Source organism: Gekko japonicus, unplaced genomic scaffold (assembly GCF_001447785.1).
Source record: "Gekko japonicus isolate JY-2015 unplaced genomic scaffold, Gekko_japonicus_V1.1 scaffold1578, whole genome shotgun sequence".
Classification (NCBI taxonomy): domain Eukaryota; kingdom Metazoa; phylum Chordata; class Lepidosauria; order Squamata; family Gekkonidae; genus Gekko; species Gekko japonicus.
This window is the reverse complement of record NW_015162530.1, coordinates 168,708-194,240: the sequence shown is the minus strand read 5'-3', so window position 1 is coordinate 194,240 and position 25,533 is coordinate 168,708. Positions and strand designations below refer to the sequence as shown.

Genomic DNA, 25,533 nt, shown 5'->3' with positions numbered 1-25,533 from the left:
AGTTAACTTTTGTTGAAAATGATCATCTGTCTAACTAAACATTTATATGCTTCATCAATGGAGCTGCGGTGGCTCAAGTGATTAAGACGCTGAACTGCAGGCTGTGGAAGGTCGGTAGTTCAGCAGTTGGAGACCCGAGTGTGCCACATGACGGAGTGAGCTCCCGTCTCTAGTTCCAGCTCCTGCCAACCTAGCAGTTCGAAAGCAAGAAATTGCAAGTAGATAAATAGGTACCACTTCAGTGAGAAGGTAACAGCTTTCCGTGCGCCTTGGTGTTTAGTCATGCCGGCCACATGACCACAGAAACATCTTTGGATAGCGCTGGCTCTTTGGCTTGGAAACGGAGATGAGCACCGCAACCCTAGAGTCGGATTCGTCTGGCTTTTGAGCAAGGGAACCTTTACCTTTGAATGTACTCTTAACCCTTTTTTACAGAGGCATCAGACTCATTTGTTAGGGAGGCCGCGTCTCCTGTAAAAAATCTCACTTCTGTCGGGCCAGGCCATGTGTGCCGTAAATTGTAGTGCCTGGTACTGGAGAGGTAAACTCAAGGTCACTCAGGACTGGCCGGCCAAGTTGGGAGGCAGAATCCTCCAGCAGGGAGCCCCTCCCATCTCCTGATCTCCTCTCCTCTTTCAGATCGTCCCCCCCCCACCCCACTGGACTCCTCCTTCCTGTCTGTTCGGCCTCCTTCTCTCCTTCCCCCCCTCCCATTCCTTTTCTTTCTTTCTTTCTTTGCCCGCAGCTGCTGCTTATGGCCACTGGCTTGCTTTATGCTTCATCAATATTTCTACTTTGATAAAAAGACCACATGACAGTTTGCAGTGAACTCATTTTTGTTGTTCCAGAGTACTTTAACACTCTATTTCCCTCCCCCTTCTATGCCTCAACTGAGCCAGAGTCTTCCCCAGAAGATCCAGCCTCTCTGTCTTCTTCACTTTCTTTGACGTCGTCGGTTGCACCTTCTCCTCCTGGCCATGCTGTCGCAAAGTCTCGCATGCCTTTTCAACAATTGAGTGCTTAATTGTCCTGACATCTCAGCCTCTTCCTCCCAGAAGTCTGCAACTAAGGGCAGCCTTTCTGCTTCCAAAATGCTTCCGAGGAGGGCGCGGGGGGGGCGATGTCCCCAGGGGGCTCTTCTTGCCACATCTTTGTGCTGTTCTTCTAGTATGAATTGACTCTCTGTTTCTGGCTTCCCCCCCCCCCCCATGGACCAGCTGTCCAGTGATGTGAAGAGATTGATTCCTTCTCCTTGCAGGCCGGGGTGTCTTTTGAGGAGGTGGCCGTGGATTTCACCCGGGGGGAGTGGGCCCTGCTGCGCCCGGCCCAGAGAGCTCTCTACAAGGAGGTCATGCTGGAGAATTTCGGGAACGTGGCCTCTCTGGGTGAGGAGGAGCCTTCTCTACTTCTTGAAGTGAGGAGTTGACAATGAGGAAGCCCTGAAGGAGGAAGGACGTGGTCAGGCTGTCTGCCCTGGTCCCCGTGGCTGGTCTCTTGCCCCCCCCCCCACAATCCTCCCTCTGATGTGGGGAGGGTCCTGCGCCCTCCTTGCGGAGAGGGAGCCCCTGCCTGGCAGTTCTGGGTCTGAGTCAAGTGAGAGGGCGTCAGAAGAGCTGCCAGGGGAGGCCTGGTTTGGAGACGGTGGGGTGGTCTAAGCAAGGGCTTCCCTCCAGTCTGGGCCCGGCCTTCCCCGGGCTGAGAAGCGGCTGTGGAAGCAACTCTGCTGTCTTTTCTGTCATCTTAGCTCTCAGCTGGTATTTCCCTCTCAGCTTGGCAAGGAAAAGGCACAGGACTGCAAGTTCCAGTGTTCTGCCAGCACCTCTCTAGTTGTCTAGGAGCTCTGTCTGCCCCCACAAAATGGGGAAAGGGTTTGCTTAAAGCCTCCCTCCACACACACACACACTTTGTTTCCATTCCCAGAGAAGAGGGGCACAAAGGGCCAAGAGAAAGAAGAAGCTTGGTCGGACTCAGTGGAAATAATTGCTCAAACCAGTGTTCCCTCTAAGCTGAGTTAGTGTGAGCTAGCTCACGGTTTTTTAGCCTCCGGCTCACCGATTTTTGTCTTGGCTCAGGAAGGGATGGCTCCAGAGCAAACTAATTCATGCAGTAGGCAAATCGCTCGCTCACACCTTTAATGCCAGTAGCTCATAAAGTAGAATTTTTTGCTCACAGGACTCCGCAGCCTAGAGGGAACATTGGCCCAAACCCTTTAAAATACAGGATGAGCTTTCTGGATAGCCCTTGCAAGAAAGCTCTTCCTAAAAGCAAACAATCCTGAATTGCTAAGAACATTTCAGATTGCAGCCACAAGAAAGGGTCAGTTTTTTGTGACGACAAAGGACAAATATCGCTGGAGACGCAAAGGGATTTTCTTCTGCTGAATGTCTTAACATATTCAAGTGAACAACCCTGGTCTGCTTCCTTTTTTTTTTTTTGAGCCCCCGGAGGGGATTTTTTATTATTTTTTTTAATCAAACTACAAAACTACTACAGAAACAAGGGGAGGGGGGACTACATATATAGGATAAAGCAAAAGAACCCACTCCTGACTAAAAACCCAAGAGAGGAGATCCTCACTAGCTTAGTTACAACAAATCTTCATTTCGTTAAAATCATTATAAACTGAGTCAAGCATTTATAGTACTTTCCCTTTAACTCTTAAATTTAACTGTCTAGGAACAGCACCCCCAATCATCTCATTTCAAAGTTCTCAAAGGCACAATTCATAGTCCTTCAGCCTTCACTTCTCCTTTCCTCGTCTCTTCCGCAGCTTTTAAGGACTTTTGGGGGCAGCTGCCCCTTGCTCTGTCAGAGAACCCTGGTCTGCTTCCTGAGTTAGTTATAAAGGGATAAACGTCAGCCTTTATAACTAACTCAGTTATAAAGAGAGCCAATTTGGTGTAGTGGTTAAGTGCGCGGACTCTAATCTGGGAGAACCGGGTCTGATTCCCCAATCACTTGCACCTGCTGATGTGACCTTGGGTCAGTCACAAGCTCTGGCACAGCTGTCCTTGAAAAAGAGCAGTTTGTGTCATAGCTCTCTCAGCCCCACCCACCTCACAGGGTGTCTGTTGTGGGGAGGGGAAGGGAAAGGAGATTGTGAGCCGCTTGAAATCCAATCTCTTCTCATCTCTTCTCTTCTTCTCTTCTAAGGGATCTGAAAGCAAGTACTAAACGGTTGTTTTTGAGTGAATCTGCGATCACAGTTTCATTGTTCCAAGCCGATATGGCCAAAGGAAATAAGTGACTCGAGTCCTGTAACTAGTAAATAAGATTTGATTCCACTGTCATAGGACACCCCTTCCCCCAAGAGATGAAGCTCTGGGACTCAGCCATACATTTCTGGTCAGGTTTTTCTATCTAGCCTACTGGTGCCCATAAGGAGACCAGGGATGATAGACTCCAGGTGGGGGTCCCCTGGAATGGCAGCTCACCTCCAGATGACAGAGTTGAGGGACCCCCTGGTGGAAAAGGATGGTTTGGAGGCTGGACTCCAGGACACCGTACCCCACTGAAGGTCCCTGTCCTCCCCAGGCTCCATCCCCAAATATCTAGGGTTTTCCCAGCCTGACACAAACCTCATAGTATTTCTCCCCGTTAGTCTGACACCAGTGTCCCCTCTAAGCTGAGTGAGTGTGAGCTAGCTCACAGTTTTTAAGCCTCCGGCTCACACATTTTTGTCTTTGCTCAGGAAGGGATGGCGGCTCCAGATCAAACTAATTGATGCAGCAGCCAGATCCCTTGCTCACAAGTTTCATGGCAGTCGTTCGCAAAGGAGAATTTTTGCTCACAAGACTCCAGAGCTTAGAGGGAACATTGTCTGACGCTGCTTCCCTCTCTCACCCAATGTCAGGACCCACAGCTAAACAACGAAGTTTTTCTTTTATTTTCTTTTATTGAAAACCAGGAAGGTTTTTCTTTTATTGAAAAGCCATAGATGCGATAACATGAACACTGTTAGGAATGGTGGGATACCTGTGCGCATAATAGGATATAGGGCATTCGTATTCCCCCCCCCCCAGCAGTAACCAATTAGGTGGGCTCCCGCATGCGGGATACTGTTGGACTCTCTAACGGTTGCGAAGCTGGGAACGGAGACGCTCCCACAGACGATAGACACCACATTCTCCACCAGTACAACATCAAAGATAAGCGTTACAGCTCTGAAGCAATTAAGCCCATGGGAAGGAATGCAAAGCAATTAGAAAACATCTGCACACTCATGGCAGCGTAGCTGACACCCAGCCTTCCTTTTCTCATGTTCTTCAGGGATATGTGCACAACCCCACAGCGCTCTCATGGCCTAACTATAAGTGAGACATAATTGAGCATCTCAGTCATCAAAGATCTTAGTCATTGTTCAATTCGGAATGACCCGAAAAGATGTTTTGGGTGCTGACTGCCTTTAGAATTCTCCTTTCTGCTTGGCCTCCAGGGTATGCCTTTATATGCTTAATACAAGTCAACCCTTTTAAAAGAATAGTCTGACTACTTTGTGGGGAAAATGCTGCACCCATTAGCAATCTGTGCATACAGAGCCTGAGGTCCCACGAGGGCCCAGAGTTGGGTGTACGTGTGTGTGCATGGCCACATAAAGATAAATATTATCAAATATATCTCTCCTTATATATAATGCTGTTTTGGTGTGGACCCTCCACACGTTCCCACAGCCTTTCGCTCCCTCAGCTGCCACTCTGATGGCCTGCCAATCCCCTGGCTGCATTGCCTGGCGCCATTGGGTCGACCCCACCCACAGAGCTGGCGGCCAGCGTCTTGCCCTCAGTCTGGAGGGAGCCAGTGAAGGGGATGGACTCTCCACCGAAGGAGCGCCAACCCCTCCACGGGTGAGAAGGAGCCAGACCTAGCTAGCGGCGGCAAGCAGGGGAAGTGCTCACCTTCACTGCCCCTCACGGCCCACCACCCTCAGCGGGCTGCACCGCAGACAAGCCTGCCCGGCCCCTTTCAAACACTCGCCCCGCCTTTCTTCAGCAGTGGCAGCAACGCCATGAAGGGTCTGGCCGAGAGGAAATGAGCTGTGGCTCCTGGAAAGCCGGAGACCTGTTCCTCCTTATTCATTTATTATTTAATTTCCACCCCGCCCTTCCCACCGTGGCAGACTCAGGGTGGCTTGCATAGGATATAACGTAGCTAAAACAAATTTAGATAAAATGTACACAGTAGCATGTGTCTAAGGTAAAGGTTCCCTTGCTCGAAAGCCAGTCGAGTCCAACTCTAGGGTTGCGGTGCTCATCTCCGTTTCCAAGCCAAAGAGCCAGCGCTGTCTGAAGACGTTTCCGTGGTCATGTGGCCGGCGTGACTAAACACCAAGGCGCACGGAATGCTGTTCCCTTCCCACCGAAGTGGTCCCTATTTATCTACTTGCAGTTTCTTGCTTTCGAACGGCTAGGTTGGCAGGAGCTGGAACTAGAGACGGGAGCTCACTCCGTCATGCAGCACACTCGGGTCTCGCTGAACTACCGACCTTCCACAGCCTGCAGTTCAGCGTCTTAACCACTTGAGCCACCGCAGGTCTGTGTTTGATGTTCACAGGAGCAAATATTAAAAGATCAAAAACAAGTGGTCCGAAGTTCAGACTTCAAAGGACATTAACATGGGCTTGAAATAAGCCTTAGCCATCTTACATACAGAGTTGATGAAACACGTATGGTCCTATTGGGTGTTTGATGTACTCTTCAACAATGTATGTGACATCATCAACTCTATGTGTAAAATGACTAAAGCTTATTTCAAGTTCATGCTGATGTTCTTTGAAGTCTGATCTTCGGACTGCTTGTTTTTCATCTTTTAATATTGGCTACTGTGTGCAGGCTGTGGAAGGTCGGTAGTTCAGCAGTTTGAGACCCGGGTGCCGCATGACGGAGTGAGCACCCGTTCCAGCTCCTGCCAACCTAGCAGTTCGAAAGCAAGAAATTGCAAGTAGATAAATAGGTACCACTTCAGTGGGAAGGTAACAGCGTTTCGTGCGCCTTGGTGTTTAGTCATGCCGGCCACATGACCACAGAAACGTCTTCGGACAGCGCTGGCTCTTTGGTTTTGAAACGGAGATGAGCACCACAACCCTAGAGTCGGATTCGACTGGCTTTCGAGCAAAGGAACCTTTACCTTTTTACTGTGTGCACCACCAGTATTTTTGATCATATTTATCTTTAAGTGAGCTTGACCATTCAAATAGTGCTGGTATATTTTTGGGCTGAGTTTGTCTTCCCCTTTTTTCATCCTCTCCTTGGCCACATTTACACGCTCCTAAAGAGCCTCAGGATAACAAAAGAGGGATGAGTCTTGACCCCATATGGTACGCCACCCCACCCCTATTGCTTGCCTGTTGTGTGTTTCTGGAGGGTCAGTCCTAATCTGACTTGGAATTCGTTAATATATGGGCACACACAAAAGAGGTCTAATTTTGTGCGTCTTCCCCCTGATAAACAGGACCTCTGATTCCCAAACCTGACCTCATATCCCGGCTGGAAGAAGAGGAAGGGCTGTTTCTCCCGGGCTGCGATGAAGAGGAGGGATTGGCAGGTAGGGGCTGAAGATCTCTGTCTTGGGACAGTGTGTTGCCTGCGCTTTCTTCCAAGGGCTGGTGAATGTCTGTGGCCTTGTTTATCCTCGAGGTTTGCCCTGAAAAGAGCTTGGATGAATCGTGGATGCTGAGATGGTGTATGTAGATCTTCAACCTGGGACGAGGTAGTTTCCTTCTGCCTACTCTTATGGTCCTTAGGCCAAGTTTAGCCCTGTATTGTCCACTCTGGAAGGCAGTGTCTTTCTGGCCATGATGTTTGCCAGCGCGTATTTTGCCTCAGATCTCTTTAACTAGAGATGCCGGGCCTTGACGCCTGGCTCTCTGTGCCTGCAAAGCAAAGTATGTGCTTTATGGTAGAGATATGATTCATAAGTACACAAGACAAGCCAATGATGGATCAGGCCAGTGTCCCATCCAGTCCAACACTCTGTGTCACACAGTGGCCAAAAATACCCGGTGCCATCAGGAGGTCCACCAGTGGGTCCAGGACTCGCTAAGCCCTCCCACTGTTGACCCCCCCCCCTCCAAGCACCAAGAATACAGTGCATCACTTGCCCCAGACCGAGAGTTCATATAAGAACATAAGAGAAGCCAATGTTGGATCAGGCCAATGGCCCATCCAGTCCAACACTCTGTCACACAGTGGCCAAAAACACCAGGTGCCATCAGGAGGTCCAGCAGTGGGGCCAGGACACTAGAAGCCCTCACACTGTTGCCCCCCCCCCCAAGCACCAAGAATACAGAGCATCCCTTGCCCTAGAGCCAGAGTTCATATAAGAGAAGCCAATGTTGGATCAGGCCATCCAGTCCAACACTCTGTGTCACACAGTGGCCAAAAATACCTGGTGCCATCAGGAGGTCCAGCAGTGGGGCCAGGACACTAGAAGCCCTCACACTGTTGCCCCCCCCCCCAAGCACCAAGAATACAGAGCATCCCTTGCCCCAGCCTGAGAGTTCCTATCTATACCTTGTGGCTAATAGCCACTGATGGACTTCTGCTCAAAGCAATCCGAAGACAGCTCAGATTCAAAACAACCCAAGACACCTCTCAAGTGACCACGTTTTACACACACCTTCGACATGCAGCGATGTTGCATGCAACGCGCCCTCTAAGCTGTGGAGTCTTGTGAGCAAAAATTCTCCTTTGCGAGCTACTGGCATTTAAGCTGCGAGCGAGAGATTCGGCTGCTGCAAAAATTAGTTTGCTCTGGAGCTCTCCTTCCTGAGCGGAGACAGAAATGTGTGAGCCGGAGGCTAAGAAACTGAGCTAGCTCACACTAACTCAGCTTAGAGGGTTCCACGTGATTGTGAAGGATCTGGTGCTAAGAGTCTGCCAGTATAAAATCCAGCCGCTTCCAGCGGAAGTCCTGGCTTTCCCCGGGGTAAGTTTAAACCCTAGCAAGGAGTCGTCTCTTCTGATTAATCTGGATCTGCCCGCCAGGAAGTTGTTTACGTACCACAATGAATGTGCAGCGGGGTGTGTGTGTGTCTATACCGCAAAAAACCCCGTGGGTGTGGGGGATGGGGGGAGGGACATAGCCGTTATGGGTCGTATCGGAGGAGCAGGAAGGGTGGCCCAGCGCCGATTTGGATGTCGCCCTCTCACTTCTGCATTTGGGGTTCGCTCTTTGAATGTACACTTAACCCTTTTTTACAGAGGCATCAGACTCATTTCTTAGGGAGGCCGCGTCTCCTGTAAAAATCTCACTTCTGTCGGGCCAGGCCACCTGTGCGGTAAAATGTAGTGCCTGGTACTGGAGAGGTAAACTCAAGGTCACTCAGGACTGGCCCTCTCACTTCTGCATTTGCATTTCGCTCTTTGAATGTACACCTTTTTTTTTTTACAAAGTTTATTTATCATATTTTCGATCTATTTACAAACTTTTCTCTTGATTACATATATATTTAGAGTCTTAAATCCAATTTACAATGTCATATATCACACTATTATTTCTCTTCATATTACGTTTTTACATGATTGATCCAGTTATAAACCCTTTACCATCTCTTATTCTGTACTTTTTCATCTTTCTCTTGAAGTATTAAACTTAGGTTGTCCATTTGTGCTATTCTAATAATTTCGCTATTAAAATCCTCTTTGGAGGGTATTTTATCCATTTTCCAATTTTTAGTCACTAGAATTCTTGCAGCTGTTATAATATATACCATTAAGTATACATCTTGCTTATCAACGCCTTTTGGGATTATATTCAACAGGTATGTTTCTGGATTTAGCATCACATCTATATTCAATATTTCTGAGATAACTTTATGAACCATTTCCCAGTATGTTTGAATCTTATTACAATTCCACCACATGTGGTAAAAAGTCCCCACATTTGACTTGCATCTCCAACATTTCTGCATTTGGGGTTCGCTCTTAGAATGTACACTTAACCCTTTTTTACAGAGGCATCAGACTCATTTGTTAGGGAAGCCACATCTCCTGTAAAAATCTCACTTCTGTCAGGCCAGGCCTTGTGTGCCGTAAAATGTAGTGCCTGGTACTGGAGAGGTAAACTCAAGGTCACTCAGGACTGGCCGGCCAGGTTGGGAGGCAGAACCCTCCAGCAGGGAGCCCCTCCCGTCTCCTGATCTCCTCTACTCTTTCAGATCGTCCCCCCCCCACCCCACTGGACTCCTCCTTCCTGTCTGTTCGGCCTCCTTCTCTCCTTCCCCCCCTCCCATTCCTTTTCTTTCTTTCTTTCTTTGCCTGCAGCTGCTGCTTACGGCCACTGGCTTGCTTGCCGGAGCCTTCTGGCTCTGCTGTCCCCCTTTTGGAAAGCGAGTTCCCGACTGGAGCGTGGGGCTCTCTCCTTACTTGTTGTGTGGCTGTGTTGCACGCTGTGCCCTGCCGCGTGGGTCTGGCTGGCTGCTTCGAGAAGGGGAGAGTCAGTCAGTCGGTTTATTGTTAGGGTCTTCGACCAGTGCATAACAATTTGAAAGTCAAATAGAAAAGCTCCCGATACTATCCCAGCTAGTTATGAGCCAGTGAAAACCTTAGTAACAAAAAAGCTTATAAGTTATATAAAATATTAAGGAAGCAGTAAAGCGGCTGTTCAAACCTTTTAAGCCATTTAAAAAGTCAGTTTAGAACGTTTTTTGATAAAAGTAATGGTCTATTTGCCTCGCTTTTTGCGTTCCTGATATACCTGGGCACAGAACCTATAGCCACCTGTCTTGGATGTATGATGATTTATTATAAGGTTGAAGAAAATATAAATAGGCTGCAGGAGCAACCAGAGAGAGAGAGAGAGAGAGAGAGAGAGAGAGTAAAGACAGGGGCGGACATACCCACTGGCTATGGGGGGGGAGCCCGTTAGCTGGCACCGCCAGGCGGTCTCCAGTGGGTGAATTTGCCAGTTCAGATTTGCTTGCCCACTTTCAACTCTCCTGTTTGTTTGTCTCTCAGCCTCCCCCCACCCCATGTCTGCTGTTCACTCCCCCCCCGTTCCCAAATCCCTCTCCCCACATTTTTCATGTGCCTCGACATCAGTGCTAGAGCGTTTCACAGGTGCAACCAGAAACCTTCGAACCCCTCACTCCTCCCCTCCCCCAGCCTTCTACCTTCCCTCCCTCTTGCCAGGGGCTTGTGGGCCAGATAAGAGCCCTCGACACGTATGTTTGACACTCCTATTTGAGAATATATATATTTTTAGTTTGTAAGCCGCTCTGAGACTCCAAGTGAAGGGCGGGGTAGAAATCCAATCGCTTCTCCTCCTCCTCCTCCTTCTTCAAGTGAGGGTGGAAGTGTTTATTATATAAAGAAGAAGAAGAAGAAGAGTTTGGATTTCTATCCCGCCCTTCACTACCCAAAGGTGTCTCAGAGCGGCTTACAAACTCCTTCCCCTCCCCACAACAGACACACCCTATTAGGTAAGTGGGGCCGAGAGAGCTCTTGACAGAAACGGCTCTTTTTCAAGAACAGCTCTTATCAGAGCTACGGCTTGCCCAAAGTCATCCAGCCAGGTGCAAGTGGAGGAGTGGGGAATCAAACCTGGTTCTCCCAGATTAGAGTCTGCACACTTAACCACTACACCAAATTGGCTCCTGTATGCTATAACTGGCTCCTGTATGCTATACTGTATGCTATAAAGTATAGCATACAGTAAAGGTAAAGGTTCCCTTGCTTGAAAGCCAGTCAAATCGGACTCTAGGGTTGTGGTGCTCATCTCCGTTTCCAAGCTGAAGAGCCAGCGCTGTCCGAAGACATTTCCATGGTCATGTGGCCGGCATGACTAAACACCAAGGCGCACGGAACGTTGTTACCTTCCCACCAAAGTGGTACCTATTTATCTACTTGCAATGTCTTGCTTTCAAACTGCTAGGTTGGCAGGAGCTGGAACTAGAGACGGGAGCTCACTCCGTCATGCGGCACACTCGGGTCTCGAACTGCTGAACTACTGACCTTCCACAGCCTGCAGTTCAGCGTCTAAACCACTTGAGCCACCGCAGCTCTAGCATACAGTAAATGCACACTAAAAAAAACCCTACACAATATTGAACACCATGAGGCTGAAATATCTGAGCAGAGGAAAATCAAGTATGTAGAGACACATATCGTCTCCCTTCACTTAACTTACCTCCGTGACCTTTAAAGAGAGGCCTTACTGGATCCAAGTTTGTTATTCAGATTAAAAGTCATCCCAGTTACTTCTTCTTCTTTTAAAGTATTTGATTAGTTTATATATAGAAAGGGGGAAAGGGAAACGAAGGGAAAAGAAAGTATACAGAGGTTGTTGTTGTTCAGTCGCACAGTCGAGTCCGACTCTTCGCGACCCCATGGACCAGCTCCCGCCAGGCCCTCCTGTCTTCCGCTGTCCTCTGAAGTTTGCTCAGTTTCATGTTCGTTGCGTCGATGACACTGTCCAACGATCTCATCCTTTGCCGTCCCCGTCTTCTTTGACCTTCAATCTTTCCCAGCATCAGGGTCTTCTCCAGTGAGTGCTCCCTTCTCATTTGGTGGCCAAAGTATTTGAGCTTCATTTTCATTATCTGGCCTTCCAGGGAACAGTCAGGGTTGATTTCTTTTAGGATTGACTGATTTGATCTTCTTGCAGTCCAAGGGACTCTCAAGAGTCTTCTCCAGCACCATAGTTCAAAGGAATCTATTCTTCGCTGCATATCTGAGGTTGTTGATCTTTTCCCCAGCAATCTCAATTCTGGCTTGTGATTCATCCAGGCCAGCATTTCGCATGATGTACTCTGCATATATATTAAATAAGCAAGGTGACAATATACATCCTTGTCGTACTCCTTTTCCTATGCTGAACCAATCAGTTGTTCCATATCCGGTTCTAACTGTCGCTTCTTGGCCCTTATACAGGTTTCTCAAGAGACATGTGAGGTGATCTGGTACTCCCATCTCTTTAAGGACCTGCCATAGTTTGTTGTGATCCACACAGTCAAAAGCTTTAGCATAGTCAATGAAGCAGAAGTAGATGTATTTCTGGTACTCTCTTGCTTTCTCCATAATCCAGCGAATGTTGGCAATTTGATCTCTAGTTCCTCTACCTCTTCGAAACCCAGCTTGTACTTCTGGCAGTTCTCTATCCATGTACAGAGATGTATACAGAGGTATATATCTCAAAAAGTCCAGTTTAAAATTCTGCTCGCAAATCTTCTCGTAAAAGCTTCTCAGCTATGATAGCCATCTTTCTTGTTAGTCTTCATTTCATCTTAGTTTCTCAACACTTGTGTTTTAACCAGTCATAAAACGCCCTCCATTACCATACCTTGGAATAAAGCTTACATATGATAGTACCAACATGAATAAATTTAATCACTTAGAGACTCATAAGGAAATAGAACATCTAATAACAAAATGGGAAAAATTAAACCCTACATGGGCAGATCGGCATCATCTTATAAAATCCTTTCTTCTCCCGAAATACATCTTCCTCTTTAGAAGCTCTTCCTGTTGACATCCCAGGGACACAACTTGAATGTATGGCAAAAGACGTTAAATAGATTTCTATGGGCGGGTAAGAAAGCAAGGATAGGGTTCTCCACCTTATGTAGGCCAAAAAACAGAGGAGGCTTTGGATACCCAAATATTACGGTTTATAGACAAGCGGTTCAACTAGCTAACATAATTAAAATATTACGCAGGCAATCACCGCAGGACTGGATCCAAATATATTCGGACATGAACTATCCAGTACCGTTACAAGCAATATTTTGGGGGAAAAACTCTCTCCCACATATACTTAAAGGTCCGAACTCACTTATGAAACCAATGTTAGCGTTATGGAAGAAAATGTATGAATCTTTACTTCCACCGATATCTCGGTATTTACCGTTTATCTCCCAGTCCTGGTTTAGAGATGCGGTGGCTCCGGCACACCTGGACAAGTGGAAAGCAGCTAGAATGACTAGGTATGGCGATATAACCTCCAAAAAAGGTATATTACCTAAAGCAGCCATAGACCATAAGCTGAGAAGTGTGGTACCCTGGTATCTATACTTACAACTTAAGCATGCCACGGAGCAAAAAAACGTGAAAGAGATAATGGGACAACCACAAACTGATTTAGAACTTTTATTTCATTTGTTTGAATACACAGACAAGGGACTGATCTCAGCAACTTACCACTTACTAAACACAAACAAGGCCCCAAAGACGCTACCTTATCAAAGTTGGTGGCAAAAAGACTGTAAGAAAGAACTGGATCAAAACTTCTGGAAGGAACTGTGGGAGACCAAAAATCCTTATCCAAATTCTATTCCACGAGAGCTACAAGATTTTAAGATACTAACGAGGTGGTACTTGACCCCTCAACGACTCTCCCATATGCATGCTACAGTCTCACCTAAATGTTGGAAAAACTGTGATAAGATAGGCACATTTGCCCATTCTTGGTGGGAATGTGATAAAATAGCACAATTTTGGGAAGAAATAAAACAAATGGTACACAGAATTATAGGCCTTGAAATCCCAATGGATCCTGAAAACCTCTTCCTTAAACATTGGCCGCTTCATATTGAAAAACATGTACATAAGCAGACCTTGGATGTTATGATCTATACTGCACGAACAGCGATTGCTACTTGTTGGAAAGATCCAAATCCTCCCACATTGGGTCTCTGGTATCAAAAGTTGTGGGACCAATTCCTTATGGACTCAGTTACCAACAAACTTAATAGATTAACCCCCAAACCCATAGAAAAGCCTGTAATGAGTATCCCGGGGGACCCATTCATAAAACTCAGAGCACTATTGGAATTCTTAGCAACAGAAGATTTCTTACCCTCCTCTTGGCAGCAGTTTAGGGAATGGATGTAAACCATCTCCCGACATTGGCAGCAAAAATTTAACTGATTTGCTAGTTGTACATATGCTGGATACTTAGTTAGCACCCTTATGCCAAAAGTTTGTTGATCTTTGCTTTACCCCTTGATTTTAGAGTGGAAAGTATAGTCTTCTATTTTTTGAAACAAGCAATTGTATTTTTTCTGATTTTTGATGTTACCTACCTTGATACAAGTTTGCCACTATTGTCATTATTCTGAACTTTTATGTATCCTACTTTATAATGAAAATAAAATTTATTTAAAAAAATAAAATAAAATAAAACGCCCTCCATTGTCCCATACACTCTTCTTCCATTTCTCCTTTTAATATATTTGTCAATCTGTCCCATTTCAGCACATTCCATAATCTTCGCCGTTCAGTTCCTTTCTTCATGTGGCCGGTCCTGTCTCATCTGGTCAAGGGCTGGTTTCTCTTTGTTCCCCTTGATGGTTGCTTCCACCTGCCTTCCCAAAACATGGCAGCCCTCGAGGCCCCTCAGCCAACCCAAAGACTGGCTGGCCCCCTGTATCTCCTTCCCAGAGGTCCCAGGGCAGGAAAGAAACCCACCCAGATTTCACTATTTCTGCAGCAATTAGGCCACAGGTTCATCCCTCCTTTGTGTCTCAGCCAAGCACTGTCCCAATGAAATCCTGCTCCCCATCTAATTGCCACAAGCTACAGGTCAGATAATGCCATCTAATCAGTTACAGAACCGGACTCTCAACCAAGACACTGGAGGTGGTTTCCCCAGACACCAGGACACTGAATTCTTGGCCTCTGAGTGTGTGTGTGTGTGTGTGTGTGTGTGTGTGTGTGTTAAAGGCTGTGAAGTCAGTTCTGACTTATGGCGACTCTTTGAATTAATGTCCTCCAAAATGTCCTTCCGTTAACAGCCATTCTCAGTTCTTGCAGCCTGAGGCCTACGGCTTCCTTGAGTCAATCCATCTCGTGTCGGGTCTTTCTCTTCCTCTGCTGCCTTCTGTCCCTAGCAGCACCCTAAAAGAATCAGCCAACAGAGTGGCATCCCATCCACTAGGTGGCCCTAAGCAATTGCCAGATCTCTATCACCCTCCCAGTCTCTACTCTGCCACCATCCCTAGCCTGGCTGCCACCAGGTCATCTGAGCATAGGGAAACCCAGAAAGGAAAAAAACACATCCCTCTAGCCTGGCTGCCACCAGGTCATCTGAGCATAGGGAAACCCAGGAAAAAAAACTACCTTCTTCTCCATCTGCGCCTTTCTTCAGACCCTCTGCCCTATGTCCAAACCTATGTTCAGACAGGGAAGCCAGTACGGATTTGTCCCCAATAGGTCCTGCCAGACCAATCTCATTTCTTTCTTTGATCGAGGGATGAGCTTCCTGGATGGAGGGAATTCTTGCGTAGAATCACAGAATCTTAAGAGTTGGAAGGGACCTTGCAGGTCATCTAGTCCAACCCCCTGCACTCCGCAGGAGCATAACCGAAAGATAGCCCTACAACATACCCGAAAGATGGCCGTCCAGCCTCCGCTTGAAAACGTCCAGCGAAGGAGCATCCACCACCTCCCGAGGCAGGCTGTTCCACTGCTCAACCACTCTTACAGTTAGGACGTTTCTCCTGATATTTCTTCAGACCCTCTGCCCTACGTCCAAACCTGTGTTCAGACGGGGAAGCCAGTACGGATTTGTCCCCAATAGGTCCTGCCAGACCAATCTCATTTCTTTCTTTGATCGAGGGATGAGCTTCCTGGATGGAGGGAATTCTTGCGTAGAATCACAGAATCTTAAGAGTTGGAAGGGCAATGAAGAAAAAAGGGAAAAAAACTGAACCTAAACCTAGAATTCAGAACCTAAAAAGGTTAGTTAAGAATAAAAGAGGGCCAACTCTAAAAATCTAATTATGAAACATACAAAACTATACATGTATTTATTCAACATAAATTAAAATAACAAACAAGGGCCCATTCCTACCTCATATACAAATATAAGAACATACAAGGGCTAATAAGATAGACCTAACGCGTTTCGGCCTTTACAGGCCTTCCTCAGAGGTCTAATACAGACAGAACATGTTGGCTGATATACAAAAATACATACAATCATACATATATGGAATAAAGACCAGAAACCAATTGTTCCAAAGTTTAACCACTGGGCAAAGAAAAGAAATGCAAAAATACAAATGAAGCCTCCAGTGCAGTCACATTTCCAGTAGTACTTCTCTCTGGTCAACTCAACTGTATATCCTTCTGAGATTGTACAGCCAAATGTTCCCACTAAAATGTTCCTTAGGTTAAAAGCAGTCAACCACTCTCACAGTTAGGAAGTTTCTCCTGATATTTAGCCGGTAACGACTCCCTTGTAATTTCCACCCATTAGATCTAGTCTTGCATAGAATCATAGAATCTGTGCATGTTGTTTACCTGGATTTCAGTAAAGCTTTTGACAGGGTTCCCCATGATGTTCTGTTGGGCAAACTAGAGGACTGTGGACTGGACTCTAGGATAGAGAACTGGCTGGAGAACCGCACTCAAAGAGTAGGTGTCAAGGGCATTTCATCTGAATGGAGGGAGGTATCCAGTGGGGTGCCACAGGGCTCGGTTCTTGGCCCAGTACTTTTCAACATTTTTAAATTTGATCTGGATGAGGGTGTGGAGGGGCTACTCATTAAATCTGCAGATGACACCAAATCGGGAGGAGCAGCAAACACACCCGAAGATATAGGAGTTCAGTGAGATCTGAACGCACTGGAAAAGTGGGTGGACGTGAAGAAGATGCCATTTAACAAGGAAAGGGGCTGGGTTCTCCATCTGGGTAAAAGAAATGAGGAATGGAGGGGGGGTACACACTTCTGGGTAGTATTGTGTGTGAACAAGATCTTGTGCGAACAAGATCTGTGGGATCTTCTGCAGTTCTGCAGGGCCTGCAAGACGGAGCTCTTCCACCAGGCTTTCAATGAGGAGCTGCCCCACTGTATCATCAATGAGCCCGGCCCTCAGTTTTAACATCGGTCCTGTTACATCTGGTGGTTCGGAACGACACTGAGCTGGAACCTAGTGGTTAGAGACATCTTAATACGCCATCGTAATTAATGAATTGTAGATCTGATTAGCACCTTATGTTTTTATGCTTTTAACTTATTATGAATCAATGTAGATTGTTTTATCGGTTTTACTGGCAATTGAGCCTCTGCTGTAAGCCGCCCTGAGCCCGTTCGCGGGGAAGGTGGGGTATAAATTAAATAATAAATAAATAAACGAGATCCTGGGGAACAGGTGGACAGTAAGTTAAATAGGAGCAGCCAGTGTGGTGCAGCGACAAAAAAGGCTAATGCGATCTTGGGGTGTATCAACAGAAGCATAACGTCCAAATCGCAAGAATCCATAGTCCTGCTGTACAGTGCATTGATCAAGCTGCAACTGGAGTGCTGTGTGCAGTTCTGGAGGGCTCACTTCAAAAAGGACGTGGACAGAATGGAGCAGGTGCAGAGGAGAGTGATGAGGACGATCAGGGGCCTGGAGACCAAGAAGCCCTATGAGGAGAGGCTGGAGAAGAGAAGGTTGAAGGGGGACATGATGGCTCTCTTTGAGTGTTTGAAGGGTTGTCACTTAGAGGAGGGCAGGGAGCTGTTCCTATTGGACTGCAGAGGATAGGACTCACAATGATGGGTTTCATTTAAGGGCGGGAAGGTACCAGCTGGGCATTAGAGAAAAATTTTTTTACAGGGAGAGTTGTTCAACAGTGGAATCAGCTACCTAGGGAGATGGAGAGCTCCCCCTCACTGGCAGTCTTTAAGCAGCGGCTGGACTAGATGGACCAAATTTTCAGCCTACTCAGATCGCTCTATGCTAGTGGGAGAGCCTCTAGACCCCCTAGACAAATGGTTCCCTTTCCTGGAAAAGATAGACGCAGAACAAGTAGTTTCTGAAAAGGGGTCTTTGTTTAAAACCAACATGCTCTTATGTTAATTATATTCCTATACAAGTTGACTTGCTTCCTTGTCCTCTTGGATCTGTTAGACACCAGTACTGTTTGTTGGCTCTTTGTGAGGTTATTTGCTCATTGTATTTGCACAGTCCTAGTATGGTGTCCCTTGTTACCTAGGCGGTTACTATTTTACCTGTACTTCGTTTACTGAAAATTCTAATAAAACGTTTTTGGGTTGGACTAGATGGCCTGTATGGCCCCTTCAAACTCTGTGATTCCATGATTCTGTGAATGGCTGTCCCTCTCTTAAGACATGCCCTGCTTCTTTCTACCTCGTAAAGTCCTTGTCCTCTATGCCGTTATTGGTCTTCCAGAGGAACTGGTTGGCCATTGCGTGAGACAGAATGCTGGACTAGATGGACCAATTGGTCTGATCCAGCAGAGCTCTTCTTATGTTCTTACGTTCACTACTGGTGGTCACATCCAGCTCTCAGCTAAAACCAGTTAAGTTCATCATCAACAACCTATGCTGGATGATGATACACCTCTCTCACAGGCATTGGGAGGCAAACCTTTTCTTGCCTCTTAACTTTAAACAACAGAACAAGACCTTTCCTAACATGGGCACAGAATCTGAGTCCACATCCAGCAATACCCTCTTTCCTCAAGTTCACTTGGGCAACACAGTCACATGACCTAACAGCAGCAGCCATACCATCTCAGGTTCATTCAGTTTTTATCCTCCTTGGTTGTATATGCCAGCAAATGGCAGCAATGGCCTTCCACTCTGTTTACTAGGCAAACAGGTCAGTCCCTGCACAAAAGAATAAATGGACTGAAGAGTGGCAGTCCTTAAACAGGGAAGCGTCAAGGAAAATCAAAATGCATGATTGCTGAACTTTAGTTCATTGAGAAATTCAGAACAACAAACCCACCAGGACTGAACAGGGACATAAGATTCTTATCTCACAGATGCCAGTTTTCTGCCCCGAAGCCTTTCTGTTCTGCCTCTAAGCATTTATCCTTTGTGCTAATGTAGCTAATGGCAATGTGCATGATACCTCTGCATCCTGAGTTTTTTGTTGCAACACTCCTCCCACCCTCTAGCAGGGATATTAAGATTGAGAGATCTCCATTCTGAATCAAATATGAAGAAGGGACTTTGACTCCAAAAGCGTATACTCGGAAAACCTAGTTAGTCTTAAGATGCTACTTGATTCAAAATTAGGTATTTGTGGAAAGTGTCATATTGTCACACCAGGTATCCCTTTCTTTCAGCTCAGGAGATGTGTGGCAGTCAGGGAATGGAGCGGAAGAACACCAATTGATGGAGAAAGAGGATACATATTCAGATGTGAAAGAGAAGTTTGAATATTGGGATGCAGCAAGGAAGGAGGAGGGAAAACAACCACCCAAAAGGAGGAATAATTCCGGTCTTTTGCAGGGGGGTGACTCTCTACAGCAAAAAACATGTCAAGGAGACAAGAGGAATGAGGGTACAGCAAACAGGGAAAATTTCATTGAAACATCAGTTATTAACATTCAACGAAGGATGAGTAACAGAAAGAAAACATATAAATGCCTGGAGTGTGGAAAAAGTTTCAAGCAGAGTTCCCATCTTACTTCCCATCAAACAGTTCACACAGGAGAGAAACCATATAAATGCCTGGAGTGTGGAAAATGCTTCAGACTCAGTGAAAGCCTTACTTCCCATCAAAGAACACACACAGGGGAGAAACCATATAAATGCCTTGAGTGCGGAAAATGCTTCAGAGTCAGTGGAAGCCTTACTTTCCATCAAAGAACACACACAGGGGAGAAACCATATAAATGCCTGGAGTGTGGGAAAAGCTTTAGTCGGAGTTCACACCTTGGTGTTCACCAGAAAATTCACACAGGTGAGAAACCATATAAATGCCTCGAGTGTGGGAAAAGCTTCAGTCACAGTTGCACTCTTACTTCCCATCAAAGAATTCACACAGGGGAGAAACCATATAAATGCCTGGAATGTGGGAAAACCTTCAGTCATAATTCCGGTCTTACTTCCCATCAAAGAATTCACTCAGGTGAGAAACCATACAAATGCCTGCAGTGTGGAAAAAGGTTCACTGACAGATTCGCTCTCATTTCCCATGGAAGAATTCACACAGAGGAGAAGAAATATAAATGCCTGGAGTGTGGGAAAAGCTTCACTTTTAGTTCCAATCTTACTTCACATCAAAGAATTCATAAAGAGGAGAAACCTTACAAATGCCTGGAGTGTGGGAAAAGCTTCAGTCAGAGTTCAAACCTTGGTGCTCACCAGAAAATTCACACAGGGGAGAAACCTTACAAATGCCTGGAGTGTGGGAAAAGCTTCAGTCAGAGTTCAAACCTTGGTACACATCAGAAAATTCACACAGGGGAGAAACCATATAAATGCCTAGAATGTGGGGAAAGCTTCAGGACAAGTTCGCACCTTCATGTCCATGAGAAGATTCACACAGGGGAGAAGCCATATAAATGCCTGGAATGTGGAAAAAGCTTTAGCAGGAGTGGAACCCTTACTTCCCATCGAAGAACTCACACTGGGGAGAAACCATATAAATGCCCAGAGTGTGGGGAAAGCTTCCGTCACAGTGGAAACCTTACTTGCCATCAAGGAATTCACAAAGGGGAGAAACCATATAAATGCCTGGTGTGTAGAAAAAGTTTCCGTTTGAGTTCATACCTTTGTGTCCATCAGAAAATTCATTCAGAAAAACCGTATAAATGCCTGTAGTGTGGAGAGAACTTCTGTAAGGTTAGAAGCCTTACTTCCCATCAAAAAAATCATGCAGGGGAGACACCACATAAATGCCTAAAGCAGTGTTTCCCTTTAAGCTTTGGAGTGCTGTGAGCAAAAGTTCTAGTTTGTGAGCCAAAAGAGCTACTAGCATTAAAGTTGCAAACAGAACTACATCTGACTGTCACGTAAATTAGTTTTTTATGCACACCAAGTCTTCATGAAATACACACCAACCCTGTAATTCATTCTCCGGAAATCTTCTATCTGTGTGGTCACAAGTTTGCCTGTTAGCATTCTTGCCAATAGTCTCATCAACCAACATGCATCAAAAGTTCTGCCAGAAAATGCTGTGTGGCACACCTGTGGAGTGTGATCTCCCGCCTCTCCGTAACGGCTTTATTTTACCTGAATAGGCAGCCCCCTTTTCCTGCCATTTACACTATGCCTTGATCGACTTCATGAAAGGTAAGGATCAGATCTGGTCATTTCTCAACTCTAGGCCAGCAAACACTACACCTTTTAAAGTCTGTGTCCATGATTACCAGTTAAAAGTCACAGGGTACTTGCTGATGGGTGTGTGTGTGTTGTTTATTAGCCCTCTAAAACAACTGCTTGGACACTGTTTCGATGGAACACTGGATAGGGGATGGAAGGAACCCTAACAGAACCACAGTCTCCCACCCCAAAATACAGCACGCACAGACGCATTTAAAAATACCCAAACTTCCTTTCACCCAGCAGTGAGTCCCCTCTCCCCACAACCTAAAGCACCCGCAAATCAACGCTGCCATGCCAATCTTCCATTCACAGCCAGGGTTACCAACCTCCAGGTGGGGCCTGGAGATGTCTCAGAAGTACCCCCTGATCTCCAGACGACAGTGATCAGATCCCCTGGAGAAAATGGCTGCTCAGGAGGATAAACTCTATAGCATTATACCCCACTGAGGAGCTCGCTTCGTCAAACCCTACCCTCCCTTGGTTCCACCCCCCCAATATTCATGAATTCTCCAGTTCTGTAGTAGCGATGGGACTATATAGATTTTCCTCTTTTTTTGATTATTCATATTTCTCTGGTTTTTATAGGTTTATTATAGATTTAACATTTTATTGGAATGTAATGGCCTGGTATATAGAAGGCCTCTCTTCTTTGTGGGTCAGGGTATTTTTCCAGTTGACGTTCATCATAAACTCTGTACAGTTCAAATCATGGTTAGGAAAAATACCAAAGGTTCAGAAACTTGATAGTTAATTAGTGTAACTGAAAAAAATAGGAGATTTATTGCTCTCGAGTTATGAACGACTGCTGTCTTTTGTCTTATAACTTTGCTTTAAGAATTTAATAGCAGTTATCAAGATGTATTCTAGTTCACCTAGTATAGTTACTCATTTGCACAATCATTTAGGGTCTAATTGTTTTATTTGGAGGACAATGACACGTTCAAAAGTTTTCTTCCTCTCTCACCTCTAACAAAAGTGTTGCATAAGGATTGAATGGAGCTTTCTACTGGGCGCGTCCAATGAGAAAAACCTTCTGCCTATCAACTTTAAAACAGACTTGCCTAAATGTTAGAGAATTGTCGTGCTTTTGAGTTCAGCTAAGTATGAGAAACGTTGGTAGACACGTTTTTTATTGCATGCCTTTTTCTGTACTTGTATGATGAACTTTCACCTGTTCGTCAAGTTCTTGCCCAATACAAAGAGCTTGCTTTATTTTAAATAAAATAATTATCTCTAAAAAGTTTGATGTTTGTGCTACTGACACAAGATCTGAAGTCTGAACTCAAGTATTTTATTGTACTGGAAGAAATATGTTTCTCAGAAAGTTTGCTCAGTTAAACCCTAATGGAGGGGTGTCAAACATGCATCCCGGGGGCCGGATCAGGCTCTTGGAGGGCTGCAATCCGGCCCGCAAGGCCCTGGCTGTTTCCTGCTTCGTTTTCCAGTTCTGCTGCTGCTGCTACATCACAGCTTCCTTTACCAGACACTCTCAATCGCACAGAAGAGATAAGCCTCTCCCGTGCGATTGAGAGAGTTTGGTAATGCACTAGCTGAAGCTCCTCCCTCTCCTCCTCCCAGGGGGAGGGAGGGAACCAGCCAGAGCTCGCTTCCTGGCCAGGCTGCCTCAATCGTATATACGAGACAAAGGGAAGCCTCTCTTTCCTTCTGCTGGCTGAGGCGCCTCCCTGGAGGGAGGGAAGGCCCTGATGTCATCCGGAAGCTCATTCCACCAGTGCGGGGCCACCACCGAAAAGGCCCTGTCCCTCGTCACAGCTAACCTGGCTTCTTTAGGGCCTGGAAGGGCCAGATGGTTTTGGGACCCCGATCTTAGTGCTCTCTGGGAAATGTGGGGAAAGGTGGTCCCTTAGGTATGTAGGTCCCTGACCATATAGGGCTGTAAAGGTAAGAACCAGCACCTTGAACTGAATTCGGTATCTCATCACTGATTTTGACTCCATTCTTTCTGAAGCATATTGGCTAGCTTTAGAAGGAGACACTTAAGTGTAAGACTGGCAAGGAAAAGGTGCATCGGAGATACAATACGCTAGCTACTAAAGCCGCAGAAATGCCAGGAGCCACGCAGGGCCGGCTCCAGGCTTTTTTGCGCCTTAGGCGGGGCTACCTTCTGGCGCCGCCGCCACCGCCCATGCGCCCCTTTAAGACGTGACCCTTCCCATTCAGCTCCTTGATGCCTTTGGAGAAATAGATCCAAAGGGGGAGGAAGAAAAACTATCGCATAAGCCACGCCTCTTTGCCAGCCAGCAGCATTTGGCTGTGGAATGCCGGCGTCGCCAACGCTTCTCCAGGTATTCGCCCACCCCCTCCTCTCGACTGTCCTGTCAGACCTGCCCCCTCCTTCGCCCCTGGGCGGGAAATAGCCCATGAAAGGGAGGAGGGGGAGGGAGTCTGCGCGCCAGGCTGCTTTGCTGCCCCACCCTCCGCCGCATCTGCCCACGCTCCTGCACCCTCGCCTATTGTTACCCGACGGCCAGCCGGCCAGGGCACGCACCCTCTCCCACCTTCGAGGGTCCGGCTGGTGTAAGCGTCCTGAGCATGCACTGGTGGGTGCGAGAGAGAGTGGGACTGTGGGAGGGAAGGGGCGTCCTGTTTGGTGCCCCTAAGGGCCGGCCTGCACTCTAGGCAAATGCCTAGTTTGCCTAGTGGGTGAGCCGGCCCTGGAGCCACACAATGGAGAAGGAGGGCCATGGCCTGGAGTTAGCAAAACCTCTGCTGCTTGGATTTCTCACCTGGGGCCTCCCTCTTTCCCCCTTGGGACATCTATAGCCATGTAAGGTGTCACCTGCAGGTAGGGTGGCCATTTTCCAGGTGGGGTCTAGAGATCTCCCAGAATTACAGGTAGTCTGTAGACCAGGGGTGTCAAACATGCGACCTGGGGGCCAGATCAGGCCCCCGGAGGGCTTCCATCAGGCCCGCAGTGGAACTGGCCGTCTCCTGCTTCCAGTTCTGCTGCTGCTGCTGCATCATAGCTTGCTTCGCCAGACTCTCTCAATCGCTCAGCCATTTCATGTTTTCCCCTGGGTCCTAGACTCAGAACGCCGAGCATGAGATTTCCGTGGTGAATGTCGATAAATCAAAAGTAGGTTTGCAGCTTACAGATACACACTTGAACATCATACTCAAGGTTGCAACAGCACAGACGTTTTGATGGGATAATTCAGAGCAAGCGGTGTCAGTTATCAGGTACTGCTAAATAAACAAAATATTGCAAGAGTGCTAATGTTTTAGGCATGTTTTTATTTTAAGTTAAAAAAATATCTTTGTGTTTTTTTCCTTTATAAAGTATATATCTCCGCTACCTGGCATTACATTTTATGTCACACATGACCCGGCCCAACAAGGTCTCATTTATGTCAGATCCGGCCCCCATAACAAATGAGTTTGACACCCATGCTCTAGGACTGGAGAAAAGAGACCCCCATGGAGGGTTCGCTCTATGGCTCCCTGAGGTCCTTCCTTGGTCTCCACCCCCAAATCTCCAGGCATTTTCCAACCTGGGGTTAACAGCCCTACAACCTATCTCATTGTATTAGCCAGGGCAAGAATGCAAACCTTTTCTTTTAGGTTTCTAGTTCTCATCAGCGGTGTGAAGCCACTCTTTAAAATGCCTCCTTAAATCAAAGAAGCCGGAGGGGATTTCAAACCTTCCAGATGGGACCTGAATCTGTGCTGCAGCCCTTGAGGGAAAGGCTTTTCAGTGTAAAGTCTTGTGGTTTTTCCACGTCTGCTTTTTAAATTTGCCCTCAAGGGTTCTTCCTTGTCAGTGGGACATTTTCCTTTTAGTGTCAGAAGTCTTCCGTTTGGTGTAGTGGTTAAGAGTGCAGACTCTAATCTGGGAGAACCAGGTTTGGTTCCCCACTCCTCCGCATGCAGCGGCTGGGTGACCTTGGGCAAGCCACAGTTCTCTAAGAGCTATTCTCTCACCAGCAGTTTTCGAAGGTTCTCGCAGGGTGTCTGTTGTGGGGAAGGGAAGGGAAAGGAGATTGTAAGCAGCTCTGAGACTCCTTCGGGTAGTGACGGGCGGGGTACAAATCCTCTCTTCTTCTTCAGGGCCCTTTTGATAGAAAGGCAAACCCAAAATTGAAAAAGGACACACACACAAAAAAAACACAAAAAAGAAATCTGAGTCCTGCCCTTTTATGAAAGTGATGGGCAAGGCTGCTCACAAGTTCCAAAATCGGGTTGTCAGATCCAGGTTGGGAAACTCCTGGAGATTTGGGTGTGGAGAGGACAGCGTCCTCAGGGGCACTGTTCCCTCTAAGCTGAGTTAGGGTGAGCTAGCTCACAGTTCTTTAGCACCTTTGGAGATTGGAGGAAGTTCAAGCAGCTTCCGTACGCCTGTTTGGTCTTTCAGGTAAATCAACCCTCTCTACTATTTGGCCCTTTAAAAGCCTGCTGCCAACGGGGTGATCTTTCCCCGGGATGAGTGAGCATCACTCTGTCCTGGGGGCCAAGTCTCCACGTGTAAACTGGAGCCCGGGACAAAGACATTGGTGGGGAGGGGGGGG

At 46.7% G+C, this 25,533-nt stretch overlaps 1 protein-coding gene across 1 annotated transcript in view; it reads left to right on the top strand.

Annotated features, from left to right (window-relative positions):
- Positions 1-19,294: 19,294 nt before the first annotated feature.
- LOC107106181 (zinc finger protein 91-like) overlaps positions 19,295-25,533 on the top strand; it is a 17,448-nt gene continuing 11,209 nt past the window's right edge. The window contains exon 1 of the mRNA XM_015406291.1: positions 19,295-20,419. Within this exon, the coding sequence (XP_015261777.1) occupies positions 19,295-20,419 (1,125 nt within the window). The remainder of the gene's footprint in view (positions 20,420-25,533) is intronic.